General features: G+C 43.7%; 1 protein-coding gene across 4 annotated transcripts in view; it reads left to right on the top strand.

Annotated features, from left to right (window-relative positions):
• Window positions 1–14945, top strand: part of PRRT3 (proline rich transmembrane protein 3) — a 100324-nt gene that overhangs the window by 66680 nt on the left and 18699 nt on the right. For all 4 annotated transcript variants that reach the window (XM_056524732.1, XM_056524734.1, XM_056524733.1 and 1 more), the window contains exon 3: window positions 1202–1336. In XM_056524732.1, coding sequence (XP_056380707.1) covers window positions 1202–1336 — 135 coding nt within the window. The remainder of the gene's footprint in view (window positions 1–1201; window positions 1337–14945) is intronic.

The raw sequence follows: 14945 nt of genomic DNA, 5'->3' as shown, positions 1-14945 counted from the left end.
GGTGCATTGGGGTGCTGCTTTAAAGCTTTAAAGCTGTGGTTAGTTTCTACATTTTTCCCTAGGAACCATTTAAAAATAAAATTTCCATTGTTTCCTATAAGGCTGGACGGTATGAGCAAATATGTGTATTGCGGTATTTTTGTAACTTATGGCGGTTCCACGGTATATAAAGGTATCCCCCCCCCCCCCCAATTAATTAATTATTAGCCCAGTGCTGTCCCCATCGGGGTAAATACTCACGTCACCCGCAAGCGCTGCCCTTCTCATCCTCCTGTTTGTTGTGGGCCGCCGGCGCTGACACTCTATACTGTGCGGTATCCCTATGCACGGGCTGCAAAAGGTAAACAAAATAAACGCATGTTCCGACGTTGGCCTTACGCTCTTCCTGGGGACGTGAACGTCAGACAGCCGTCAGCCTATCACCGGCCGCAGCGATGTTCTGCCTCGGCCGGTGATAGGCTGAGCCCACTGTCATGTAAGAAGCCGGTTTCTTACATGACAGTGCGCTAAACCTATCACCGGCCGAGGCGGAACATCGCTGCGGCCGGTGATTGGCTGACGGCTGTCCGTCTGGACGACGGTCTGGACGACGGGGAAGATGAGTTAAAGTTTATTTTGTTTACCTTTTTGCAGCTCGGGCATAGGGATACAGTATAGAGCAGTGGTCTTCAACCTGCGGACCTCCAGATGTTGCAAAACTACAACTCCCAGCATGCCCGGACAGCCGTTGGCTGTCCGGGCATGCTGGGAGTTGTAGTTTTGCAACATCTGGAGGTTGAAGACCACTGGTATAGAGTGTCAGTGCCGGCGGCCGCAACAAACAGGAGGACGAGGAGGACAGCACTAGCGGGTGACATATGAGTATTTACCCCGATGGGGTAATAATTAATTGGGGGGGGGGGCAGAACAGTGCCCGCTGGTCACATATGATTAGTTCTCCGATGTGGGGATAATTCATTCCCGAGGGGGAGGGGCCAAACCGGTATTGCGCTATGGGTTAAAATTCATATCGTGCAGGAAAAAAATTTTGGTATTCGGTATGAACCGGTATACCGCCCAGCCCTAGTTTCCTATCCATGATTCAGGTCAGAGGTCGGCAGGTAGAATAGCTGCCAATAACGTATTTCCTATAGATCATCTTGATCCATGTAATATGTTCTGAACTTACAAAACTGACCGAAAGCTTTCTGTTAACCCTTAGACTCTGAAGCAGAGAGACCATCCACACAGCCTGGAAAACTGACACCACTAACTCAAAGAAACCCCATTATTGGAAGCCTACCTCCTGGACTTGTCATGTCTACAACATGGAAGATGCTAGTGACAAAACAGCCAGGTAAGATGTTAACCCTTAATATAAATTCACATTAACCATTCACTAGGGAACGCTATCAAACTATAAAATACTGTGTCAGTGATCTAGAAATTTCCCTGAGAGCGCTTTGCAGTCTTTTCCATTGTCTCACTGGACAACCTGCTTTTAATTAGGAATCTGCTGGTAAATAGATTAAAATATGCAATAATCTAAAATCACAGGTATCCCCTGCAAGAAAATGCATTGTGAACCAAAAAATGGATGGAATTAACAATTTTACATTACAACATTAAAGGGGTTATCCAGGAAAAAAACTTTTTTTTATATATCAACTGGCTCCAGAAAGTTAAACAGATTTGTAAATTACTTCTATTAAAAAATCTTAATCCTTTCAGTACTTATGAGCTTCTGAAGTTAAGGTTGTTCTTTTCTGTCTAAATTCTCTCTGATGACACCTGTCTCGGGAAACGCCCAGTTTAGAAGCAAATCCCCATAGCAAACCTCTTCTAAACTGGGCGTTTCCCGAGACAGGTGTCATCAGAGAGGATTTAGACAGAAAAGAACAACCTTAACTTCAGAAGCTCGTAAGTACTGAAAGGATTAAGATTTTTTAATAGAAGTAATTTACAAATCTGTTTAACTTTCTGGAGCCAGTTGATATATATAAAAAAAAGTTCTTCCCTGGAATACCCCTTTAACGACGCAGGACGTATATTTACGTCCTGCGCCGGCTCCCGCGATATGAAGCGCGATCGCGCCGCGATCCCGCATCATATCGCGTCGGTCCCGGCGCTCATCAACGGCCGGGACCCACGTCTAATACCACATATCGACGATCGTGGCGATGTGTGGTATTAACCCTTTAGAAGCGGCTGTCAAAGCTGACCGCCGCTTCTAAAGTGAAAGTGACCCGGCTGCTCAGTCGGGCTGTTCGGGACCGCCGCGGTGAAATCGCGGCATCCCGAACAGCTTGCAGGACACCGGGAGGGCCCTTACCTGCCTCCTCGGTGTCCGATCGGCGAATGACTGCTCCGTACCTGAGATCCAGGCAGGAGCAGTCAAGCGCCGATAACACTGATCACAGGCGTGTTAATACACGCCTGTGATCAGGATGAGAGATCAGTCTGTGCAGTGTTATAGGTCCCTATGGGACCTATAACACTGCAAAAAAAATGTTTAAAAAAGTGTTAATAAAGGTCATTTAACCCCTTTCCTAATAAAAATTTGAATCACCCCCCTTTTCCCATAAAAAAAAATAAAACAGTGTAAAAAAAATAAAATAAACATATGTGGTGTCGCCGCATGCGTAAATGTCCGAACTTTAAAAATATATCATTAATTAAACCGCACGGTCAATGGCGTACGCGCAAAAAAATTCCAAAGTCAAAAAAAGCGCATTTTTGGTCACTTTTTATACCATTAAAAAATGAATAAAAAGTGATCAAAAAGTCCGATCAAAACAAAAATCATACCAATAAAAACTTCAGATCACGGTGCAAAAAATGAGTCCTCATACTGCCCTGTACGTGGAAAAATAAAAAAGTTATAGGGGTCAGAAGATGACATTTTTAAACGTATAAATTTTCCTGCATGTAGTTATGATTTTTTCCAGAAGTACGACAATATCCAACCTATATAAGTAGGGTATCATTTTAACCGTATGGACCTACAGAATAATGATAAGGTGTAATTTTTACCGAAATATGCACTGCGTAGAAACGGAAGCCCCCAAAATTTACAAAATGGCGTTTTTTCTTCGATTTTGTCGCACAATGATTTTTTTTCCATTTCGCCGTGCATTTTTGGGTAAAATGACTAATGTCACTGCAAAGTAGAATTGGTGACGCAAAAAATAAGCCATAATATGGATTTTTAGGTGGAAAATTGAAAGGGTTATGATTTTTAAAAGGTAAGGAGGAAAAAACGAAAGTGCAAAAACTGAAAAACCCTGAGTCCTTAAGGGGTTAATAACCCTGTGTATAAGCATGTTAAATTACCAGTCTCTCTCTTAAAAACTATACATAAAACTTCCCTGTCTATATAGGTGGCTTACTACCAGCTACCCAACACAACAGTCAACAAATGTGTTACTCACAAAGGAAACAGCGTCCCCGTTTAAGGCTGATTCTCACCTAGTTTTAAAGCCCAGAGACAAACTGTCTTCAGCACCTGTGATGATCTGGGCTAGTTTATCCTAAAGTAGCCCAGGAAGGGGATTAAAGAGGTATTCCGCCCCTAGACATCTTATCCCCTGTCCAAAAGCTGCACAGAGCGAGGATTGCTCTGGGGCTGATGATGGGCGATTCAGGGGACAGAGTATTGTGATGTCATGGCTCTGCCCCCTAATGCCATCACGCCCCACCCCCTCAATGCAAGTCTTGCATAGAGGAGGCGGGGCGTGACGTCATGATACTCCATCCCCTGCATTGCCTGTCATCAGCCACAGAGAGATCCTCCCTCTGTGCAGCTGAGAAACGGGTGTGCTGCATGAGAGATTGCGGGGGTCCCTTGAATAGAGGGATAAGATGTCTAGTGGCGGAGTACCCCTTTAAAGGCCCCACTACCAAACACCTGAACCTGCTTTCATGCTATAAAATCCAGGCCAGAGAACAGGACTTACCAAAGTCCTTAGCAAGCTAAGTCTCCCCAGGGATTTTAACTATTTCTGGATTTCCCATATCTCACCCACCATTCCTTGGATGAGATATGTGCTTTCTCAAACCCAGTATCCCCATAATATAGCACTCCCCGATGACCATACCTGTCATCTCACAGTATATATATATATATATATATATATATATATATATGTCCCCTTAAACAATCTGCATCAATCTGATCTACCCAGATCGGTGTGATTTATTTGTTGTGGGTGAAAAGATTTTTAAAAGAGAACTCCAACTCAATATACTAAGCATACTGTTATTGATTTTATTGGTCCCTTGCTTGCAATGTTTAAGCAAAATAGAACCCCTTCTGGGAATCATTAGTGGTAATTTCATCGCATTTGTCTATTACATATCATTTGATTTAAGCTTCCTATTCATTAGTATCTTGCAGAAAATATTACCTGTACATTTTCCTGCACAATTTCCTAAAATAAGATGTATACCGGTTGGGGTTGAAAGATAGAAGTCACACCTGGGCCCTGGTGCCTAGTGGGGCCCAAAGGCCCCTACCACATAAGGAGATACCAGTATAATAAATGGCACAGAGGGGGACTTTTACAGATTTAGCATTGGGGACTCAATAACTTCGAATTATGCCTCTGTCTATACTACAAATACCAGTGATAGTTATACAGAGAGAGTTAGACAGACAGACCAACAGATAGATGATAGAAAGAGAAAGTATACACAGACAGGCCTCTTGTATGGCTTGATGCCCACGCCTCATGAATTCAGTCACTAATGGTGCATAAAAGTTTGAGGCTAAGAGCGGTAAAACAAAGAACATGACTGCAGTGAATGCGTCTGAGGACTGGTTTTCATTCTCTACGTGATGAGGGGCTGCATACAGAAAGTGGACTGAAGGGAGTAACAAGAAACAGATGGAAGGGAACCGGATTGGAGTTGGGGGGCTGGGTTATTCCTGTGATTTTTCTTCTTCTGGGGGATTGCCAGCTCTCCTCTATGTTTAGCTCTAATAGTTATACATTCTAAATAACTGGACTAAGAAAGAGAAATAGACAACCAATCTACCACCGAGTATGGCCATTACAATGGGGGACACCATCTGAGGACCATCACTTTAAGCCAGGGCAAAAAAGCATCGAACAGGCAAAAAGCTCTCACTGTGGCAGCCTCAGGCTATTCTTATTTTTAGATTGACAGGCATTAATGTAAAGGGCCGAATTATATATTATACTTCTTTTATAGTTACCACAGGGGGAAATAATCAGCCAATTGCTACTGTTCGCTGGGGCTCATGGGAGCTGGCGGTTATTTGATCGCTGTGGTAGCTATCTTATTAAAGGAGCCGTCTGTCATGAGACAGCTCCATTTTTTCATACCTGCTCCTATTCTAGAATGGGGTGTAAGATGATATAACCCAGAACTTTGATATGGGGTCCACCTCTCCTAGATAAATGTCAATGAATATCACTGAGGCATCTTCCTCACTTACAAAGTCACACTTTAAATATGCGATAATGATTGTGGTTATTCTCGGCCGGTATCATAAAAAGAATTAAATTCCATTTCCTGAGTTCCGTCCCAGATACGATGTCTCCAGAGTAGAAATTTAAAACAGACAATTGAAAGAACACAGAATGACTTTGTTACCGTAGAACTTGTGCAGGTGTCAGTTTGTTGCAATTCCAGAGTTTCTTCTGTAGGAAATGACTCAGAGTCTGGACGATGGATGGGGCAGGGCCCCCGAGAGGGAGAATGGAGGCCCCAGCTGCAGCAAAAAAAGGGGGTGAAGCACAAGCGTTCACTGTAACTGCTGCTTAATACTTTCCTTGAAGATTAATAGACTGATTCCAAATACGTCACCAAAAATACTTTACAGAACACAGCAGAAAGGTGTTTAAGGGGGCTTCAGTTCTGGAATGACACGGAACTTTACAGCTGAATTTTTCTCCAAAAATGGCTTGATGATTTTCTGAGTGGTTCCTGACTGGGGCTTTGAGGCCGGTTTTGACCAATGTGACTTTCAGCTTTCATCTGTCCCAACACTCTGCTGTAAATCTCTGAGAGACTGTTCCCTACCCCAGCCTGATGATTTCACCCATAGTGGAGCTTATTGTTTGGCTACCCATTGCCAAGCTCTCTCTAAAAGATCTCTTTTACGTATAATAGTCTACTATAGTTTTCCCCATTAGTCTGGCTCTGGTGTTTTTTATTGCATTGTGTTTGTGGACATCTTTTGGTTCTCTGATAAAAACCTCATAAACCATTTTGTGCTACTGGAACTTATTTGTACCATTAACTTTGTTGTGGGTCTTTTGGGACTTAATGCACAATCTATCTATCTATCTACAACAAGCAAGGGGAGCAGCACTCAATTCGGTCAGGAGGTGGGTGGGTGCATGCTGTGGTCAGTCTTCAGTCATTGGCCATATGGATACATGGCTCAGTAGTGATCAAAAAGTAGTGGCTTTATTGAATCACCAAAGTGTTACAGCACGACGTTTCGGCCACCTCACGGGGCCATCATCAAGCCCTTGCTAGCTATCTATCTATCTATCTATCTTTTTATGACTATTTGGGCTATTGGCTGCTGTGTACTTTTGAAGCTGTACCACATTTAATACAGTGTCTTTTGTATTACTTTCTTATCTTATTTATTATTTTGTCACCTTATTTTGGTGCCACCGTGTTAAAAAGATGGTATCTCCAAAAGGCAGGGTAAGAGGATGGCATTAAAAGTAGGATTGCATTTACCCCTCCACTTCCTTCTACACAGCCAGATATACAGTATCCATTGCGTATTTCCCATTCTTTGACTGGTCTTTTGAAGAGTGTTGTTGTTGTTGTTGGAACTTTTTGTTAAGGGTATAATAAAGGTTTAGTTTTAGACATTAGCACAAGTTTTTTTTTTCCAGTGATATGTAAAAGGACACTTTCAGCTGCAAATCATATTCTAAACTGCTGATACTGTTAGATAAAAAATTAAGACATGGAGACACATTGTATCTTTCATATATTTGTCTGTGCTTCCATAACCTAGATAAATGCTTTTATTCTTCTGTGCTGTCAAAGAGGCATTCCTAAGCCTCTGGTAGGGATGGTATTGTGTTGGTATATGTGGGGTTAGTATTAACCCAGTCACTCGTGACGCCAGGGTGAGGGCTGGTATACTGAATCTATGTTCCGGCCTATCGCCGCCCTTCCCAGAAGCGATAGGTGCAATGAAATGACTGAAGGTCCACAAGCAGATTTATCTTGAACTTGAATAACTTTACTGCAGTGCTTGCAATATCCAATGCGTAGTAACAGTCTCATATAACAGTTCTTAGGTTGCTTAGCGACTGGCAGAAGTTGCGGACCTTGCATGAAACCTATAGTCTCTGAATTTAGGGAATGATGTGCAGATCCGTCCGGATTTAGGGGAAATATTGAGTCCGGTGATACTGCAGAGTGCTTAGGGGATGACACACTCTATAATTTAGATCATTCAGCCGTTGCCGCAAGGCTCAGGACTAAATCACTGTGATTACTGAGATATAGGTCTTCTCTCATCAAGAGCCATGAGAAAGAGCGAGAAGATGTCCGCCGCTCCCTTATATGGGCAGGGGGCGTGGCGACTTTGATTGGTCCGAACGTCTGCCACTCACTTTACATTGTATCATGGGATTGCTTTCATCACAGGATCTATATAAATTGCAAAACCCAAAATGAGGCTAGAGGTACCAAAGTGAGGCCTGGAACGCATCCAGAATTAGGCTTGGAACGCATCAAATGACCCGAAGGCCCTGCGACACCATGGAAACCATTAATTAACCATTTATATACAGAAATAACACTATATACATTATTCTATGGATAAATTAGAAATCTATACACTATAATAGGGGTGACTAGGGGCGGACTGACTAACTGAGATTACTAAGTCCTAGGGACTCTGGCTATGGGGACCCATAGATAAATAAGTACCGTATGAAATGTGGTGCTGGGATACCACATCTGCATTAAGGAAGCACATGCAGCTGTACCGTAAGAAAGGTACCATAAGGGAGATTTATCAAAACCTGTCCAGAGGAAAAGTTGCTGAGATTACTTCAGATTGCTTCTTTCATTTTTCAGAGGCCTTTTTAAAAAATGAAAGAAGCGATCTGATTGGTTGCTATGGGCAACTCAGCAACTTTAGATCTGGTTAGGTTTTGATAAATCTCCCCCCATGTGTCTACTAGCACTAAAAGCTATCAGGAGTAATTAGGGCTTGATAGTGTCCCTCTCCCAGGCACATTGGCTCCTCTGGAACAGGGTATAATACTCCACTCAGGCTCCCTATTATTCTGTCCTTGCCCACAGCTCAATGGCACTTCCCTGTGGCTGTACGCTGGCATGCTATGCTCACACACTTTGTGCAGGATCCATAGGCTTTTCTTGTTGTCTGCCCACACACTGCACTACTGGTACCATACTTAGCCTTATCGCTTTACCTGCCCCCAACTACTCTGGAGTTGTGGCACCATTCATTGTACCACCATGTTCTGCACCAATGACCCACAAGCTATTTACTAGGGATCGACCGATTATCGGTATGGCCGATATTATCGGCCGATAATCACGATTTTGGGCATTATCGGTATCGGCAATTACCTTGCCGATAATGCCCCGCACCCCCGACCCACCGCACCGCGTCGCACCCCCCACCGTGATGCTGGGCGGTATACCGGTATGGATTTTTGCCCATACCGCTATACCGGTCGGGCCCCTCCCCCACCCTCCGAGTCAATAAAAAAATTAAACTTACCCATAATGTGGGTGGTCCGGGCCATCCATCCTTCCTTCCTGTAGTGTCCGGGGGTGTTTCGGGTGAAGAGTGAACCGGTCCGGGCTGTCCTTCTTCTTCGGCGGTCATCTTCTCCACTCCGGGCAGGCTCCGGCCTAGTACGCTGCATAGACGCCGCTACGCCGTGACGTCAGGTGCGTCGCTGCGCACAGGCGTCACTGCGCAGCGGCGTATATGCAGCGTACTAGGCCGAAGCCTGCCCGGAGTGGAGAAGATGACCGCCGGAGAAGAAGGACAGCTCGGACCGGTTCACTCTTCACCCGGAACGCCCCCGGACACTACAGGAAGGAAGGATGGATGGCCCGGACCACCCTGACAGGTAGGGGGAGAGAAGCGGGTAGTGGCGGCAGCGGCGGCCTATGGCCCCGCAAAAGCCACTGCAGATCATTGATTTAAAGCGCCCGCTTTAAATCAATGATCTGCAGCAGTGTCGCAGGGGGTTAAATAGCCGATAACTTATACCGGAATATCGGTATAAGTTATCGGCTATCGGCCCTAACCTGCACCGATTATCGGTATCGGCCCTAAAAAAACGATATTGGTCGATCCCTACTATTTACAACAAAAAAGAACCAACAGGGTGCACACTTCAGAAGCAGATAGGGCACCAAATTGTTCACATATAACGCATACAATAACAACATAAGAATAAGCACTACCGCTTTTACAAATAAACATCAATGGCAGGGCAAGGTGGTGACTCCAGTAGGGATGACTTTTATAGGGATGCTCTTCTCCATTTTCTTTAGGTAAATGGCAGGAATTTAAAAGGGACATTTCAGGTTAAACCCTTGTAGCATGGGGGGGGGGGGGGAGCGTGTAGAGAGACCTTTAATAAGATCATGGTGGCTGTGAATGCGCAGTGGATATTTACACAGTGCGCAGGAGGTAGAACAGGATGATATTCTGGTTCTACCTGAACAACCGGACATAGAAGGTCAATAAAGTGCTTTTTCAGGACTAGGAGATGTCATCTTAAAGCTTTGTTTGCAGTGAATTCATGGCATCATCATAATATAGTGCAGTGTATGGCACTGTCTGGTTTATATTACTGCATATGATCTCTGGTAACCTCTCCGGACAAATAAACCCACTATACAAAACAGATGTCACAGTAAAGCGTATGAGATGGCCGTAGGGCTAAGTTCATTAAACACATATGCAGTGTCCTGACCCTCATGTCATTGGAGGGCTAAGTGTAGTCTCTAGTACAGGGATATAAATATATTATATTTCCTTGGATTGTGGAAAAAAAAACTTAAATTGAATCAAAAAGCTTTATGCAAGGATTCACAAATCAGGTGAAAATTTTCACCTGTCTTGACTTAAATGATATAATTCTTTCTGTCCGGATCTACCACTAGGGGGAGCAATTTACTTATAGATTGTAAGATAGCATTTAGTTCAACTCCTGCGCTTGCTTCATAGTCACATAACACTTCAATGCGTACTGTGAATTAAGTCCCAATTATATGGTCGTCTAGGGGTTAAATAAGGTGATCATATCCCCATTTAATGTCTCTTCTAAGACAAAAATTTTTAATTATTTTAATCTTTCCTCATAGCTAAGATGTTCGATGCCCCTTATAAGTTTAGTTGTGCACCTTTTGTATCTTTGTTTTTTATCTCAGGACATTCTTTTAATGAACCAGTGCCCAAAACTGAACAGCATATTCCAGGTGAGGTCGCACCAATGCTTTATAAAGCGGTAGCATTATGTCCCTATCCTGCAAGTCCATGCCTGTTTTAATACATGATGATATCTTGCTGGCCTTAAAGGGATACTCCGGCCCTGAGACATCTTATCCCCTATCCAATGGATAGGGGATAAGATTTCTCACCGCGGGGGTCCCGCCGCTGGGGACCCCCGCAATCTTGCATTCGCCATCCACTTGTTTGAGCTGCACGCCGCGATACCAGCTCACAAACAGCCGGGTGGCGACCACGGGGCCGGAGTATCGTGACGCCACAACTCCGCCCCCATGTGACGTCACCCCCCGCCCCTGCTATGCAAGTCTATGAGAGCGGGCGTGACGGCCGTAGACTCCCGTAGACTTGCATAGCGGGGGAAGGGGGTGACGTCACGATTCTCCGGCCCAGTGGTCGCCACCCAACTGTTTGTGAGCTGGCACTGCTGCATGCAGCTCAAACATCTTATCCCCTATACTTTGGTCTCAGGGCCTTTAAAAGCAGCTGCTAGACATTGCACTCCAAAATTGCTTGCAGAACACAGTCTTTTATTAGTAAATATAGGTTCCTGCTCAGGATTTCGGCACTATACATATGGTATTCTCATATGGGGCAGTTATGTCATAGCCACACAGGATATGCCATAAATGTCCCACCTCTCGTCTCAGATGTGAATACCCACTTTAAGGCCTGGTGCAGAGCCTTGTGTAGAAGCATTGCTAGACTGGAGGCAGGGGTCAAATCCTGGGGAAAAAACTCCTGGGTGTGGGAACTCACCCAAGATTTCCACTTAAAGGGGTACTAGACATCTTATACTCTATCCAAAGGATAGGGGATAAGGTGTCTGATCCCGGGGGTCCCGCTGCTGAAGACCCCCACATTCTCCCTGCTGCACTTGGTGTTCGTTTAGAGCATTGGGTGCAGCGCCGGAGGCCCATGACGTCACAGCCCCTCAATGCAAGTCTGTGGGAGGGGGCGTGACGGCCGTCACGCCCCCTCCCATAGACTTGTATTGAGGGGGCATTACTGGGACGTCACGAGCCTCTGCCCCGTATCACCAGTCATCTGGCACCAGCAGTGGGACCCGTATCACCAGCAGTGGGACCCCCGCGATCAGACATCTTATCCCCTATACTATGAATAGGGGATAAGATGTCTAGGAGCGGAGTACCCCTTTAAGGGCGTGTCCTCCATGACTTCTACTAATGGGAACTGCGTTCCTGCTGTAGAAAAAGTGAAGGAACTCTGTTCCCATGAGTTCCTGCAGGACTTGAGCCCTGACTGGAGGTATAACCAGTAGAAAGAGGGAGATTGTGAAGCCCCACTGTATAGATCTCTAGTGAAACCACATCTCGAATACTGTGTCCAGTTGGGGTCCTGCAGACCTCACCCATAAAAAGATATTGATAAAATAAAACAGGTTACAAATATAGACCAGGGCCCCTGAGAGCCCCTTCCATGGTCCATAGCTATTTCTTTTTCTCTTCATTTTAGGGGGTAGGACCAGGGTAGTTCAGCTGCACACACAGTTTCTTCCTTTACCCCATGTGCCTGGCCAATCACAGCACGTACTCTATACTATTATACCATGACAAAGTGTAGCACATGTATTTCTAGCAGCTCTGTGGTACCATAGTCTTTTTAGAAGAAATGCTTTATTTATGGGAACATGCCACAATATTCTTTTCTCCAATTCTTTATAAATCCCACAAAATTATTAAGATGATGTTATTATTTTTTTGAGAGCACCCTTGGTTAAGTGGGTGCAATATCATATGTCCACATAGTTTTAATATGACCATATGTTGGGGCCCTTATAAGGAGTTAGTTTCACTATATCAGTTTTACGTGGATGAATATCTATTTTCCCAGTTTAATAAATAATGTCTGCTTTCTCTATAAGTCACTCGTGGTCTTCGCCATCTCCATATGTTTATATGAAGATTTTTTTAAGTGATTGCCATCGCAGGAACCTGATTATGTCATGTATTTAAATGGAAAACAGCTTTATAAACCGAGCAGAGAAAAACAGAGTCACATTTGTGTTATGAATTATAGGACCAATCAGGTCGGACAGGGTTCTGCTGAATTCATTAATGGCTCAGGTTTACTATTTAAAGGGCCTGGTCTGAGCCTATTAGAACATTGATTACTGAGCCGTGTACAGTGTGCTTCACTGCAGATGTCAGCAACATGAACGTTAACAAAACAGCACAGATGTATGCTGGGAAAAATTCAGTAATTTAAAGGTATCAGATTATAGTTATACCAGTAAGTTCAATCTTCTGTTTTAATTTTTTCCTAATACATCTTTATAGTGGTTGGAGCTGGGTTTTTCCTGATTCCTGATCCAAATCCCTAATTTAGAGTTAAAGGGGTATTCCAGGAAAAAAACTTTTTTTTATATATATCAACTGGCTCCAGAAAGTTAAACAGATTTGTAAATTGCTTCTATTAAAAAAATCTTAATCCTTTCAGTGCTTATGAGCTGATGAAGTTAAGGTTGTTCTTTTGTGTCTAAGTCCTCTCTGATGACACGTGTCTCGGGAAACGCCCAGTGTAGAAGCAAATCCCCATAGCAAACCTCTTCTAAACTGGGCGTTTCCCGACATAGGTGTCATCAGAGAGCACTTAGACAGAAAAGAACAACCTTAACTTCAGAAGCTCATAAGTACTGAAAGGATTAAGATTTTTTAATAGACGTAATTTACAAATCTGTTTAACTTTCTGGAGCCAGTTGATATATAAAAAAAAGTTTTTTCCTGGAATACCCCTTTAAGGCGTACTTGTCAAAAAGTGTACCTTCCTCGTTTCATGTTTCTGATCCTTCCATTGTTCTAATAGTTTTTCTTGCCCAAACCCTTATCCTGTCCACTGTCCTGGCAGTTTATTGAGGAGGAGGGGGCGTTCCCAAGGGTAAGCATGACGCTTTCCCTCACATCTTATGTGGAACTTTGCCCTCAGTGCACCTCACCAACCAGTATCGGCTGCTCTCTCTGTTTACTGCTGCACATGTTATGCAGAGAGGAGTGATATAGGTAGCGTACACAGAGAATTACTAGTCATCATTATGACAAGACACAATTATGTACCTGGGTATTTACGGCACTTCCTCTAGACCAGTGTTTCCCAGCCAGTGTGCCTCCAGCTGTTGCAAAACTACAACTTCCAGCATGCCCGGACAGCCAAAGCCTGTCCGGGCATGCTGGGAGTTGTAGTTTTGCAACAGCTGGAGGCACACTGGTTGGGAAACATTGCTCTAGACAGTACATGGATTGTGTGCAAATACGCCGCTCCATGCACAGAGATGCATGGAGTTTTAAGGTAGTAGAGTACCCCTTTAAGTGCTTTTCTCAACTGTCATGGAAATTGCAGAGGAGATTTCACTAGTTTAAAAAGTGCTGCAGCCCTTAAAGGGGTACTCCGGTGGAAAACTTTTTTTTTTTAAATCAACTGGTGCCAGAAAGTCAAACAGATTTGTAAATTACTTCTATTAAAAAAATCTTAATCCTTCCAGTACTTATTAGCTGCTGAATACTACAGAGGAAATTCTTTTCTTTTTGGAACACAGAGCTCTCTGCTGACATCATGAGCACAGTGCTCTCTGCTGACATCTCTCTCCATTTTAAGGACTGTCCAGAGTAGAAGAAAATCCCCATAGCAAACATATGCTGCTCTGGATAGTTCCTAAAATGGACAGAGATGTCAGCAGAGAGCACTGTGCTCGTGATTCAGCAGAGAGCACTGTGTTCCAAAAAGAAGAGAATTTCCTCTGTAGTATTCAGCAGCTAATAAGAACTGGAAGGATTAAGATTTTTTAATAGAAGTAATTTACAAATCCGTTTGACTTTTCTGGCACCAGTCGATTAAAAAAAAAAAATTTTAAAAATACCCCTTTTATAGACATTTACTAAAACCTGTATTTTTTAGCATCCATGAAGATGACCAGAAATGGAAAAACAGGCAACAGAACTGGGTGCTTGAAGGGTCAAGGTTCACTGTTTGAAGTTCTCTTATAGTTGATTTTCGTATTTCGTTTTGTCTGAATCATTCTAAAAACAGTGCCACTCTTGTCCTCAGTTTCTGTGTGGTATTGCAGCCCGGTTCCTTTGAAGTGAGCAGAGTCAGGTTCTAATACCACACACAACCTAGGGACAACCCTCTTTTTCTAATCCTTCATAACCCCCTTATGTCTCTTTTGGTAGGGGCCTGTGTCTATAGGCCAAACATCTTCTCATTCATTTAACTTCATGGAATCAAAATTCCCCCCATCAACTCATTGATTTGATGTTTGTTCTCCTGTATTATCTGCGGAGAGGTTGAAGAGCACATAGTAGCTTTCAGGGTTATGTTTACTCAGGCAATAATTCATTCATCCCTTGTTGTTTTTTTGTCACAATGTGTTTGTTCCAACTTGCTCAGGGCCCCCATAGCTGCGTACATGTTGTACAGTCAAAACAACAAAGCAGGAATTGACAAT

The sequence above is a fragment of the Hyla sarda genome, chromosome 6, assembly GCF_029499605.1.
Source record: "Hyla sarda isolate aHylSar1 chromosome 6, aHylSar1.hap1, whole genome shotgun sequence".
Lineage (NCBI taxonomy): Eukaryota > Metazoa > Chordata > Amphibia > Anura > Hylidae > Hyla > Hyla sarda.
Note: the sequence above shows the minus strand (reverse complement) of the source record. Positions and strands in the feature narration are given on the sequence as shown.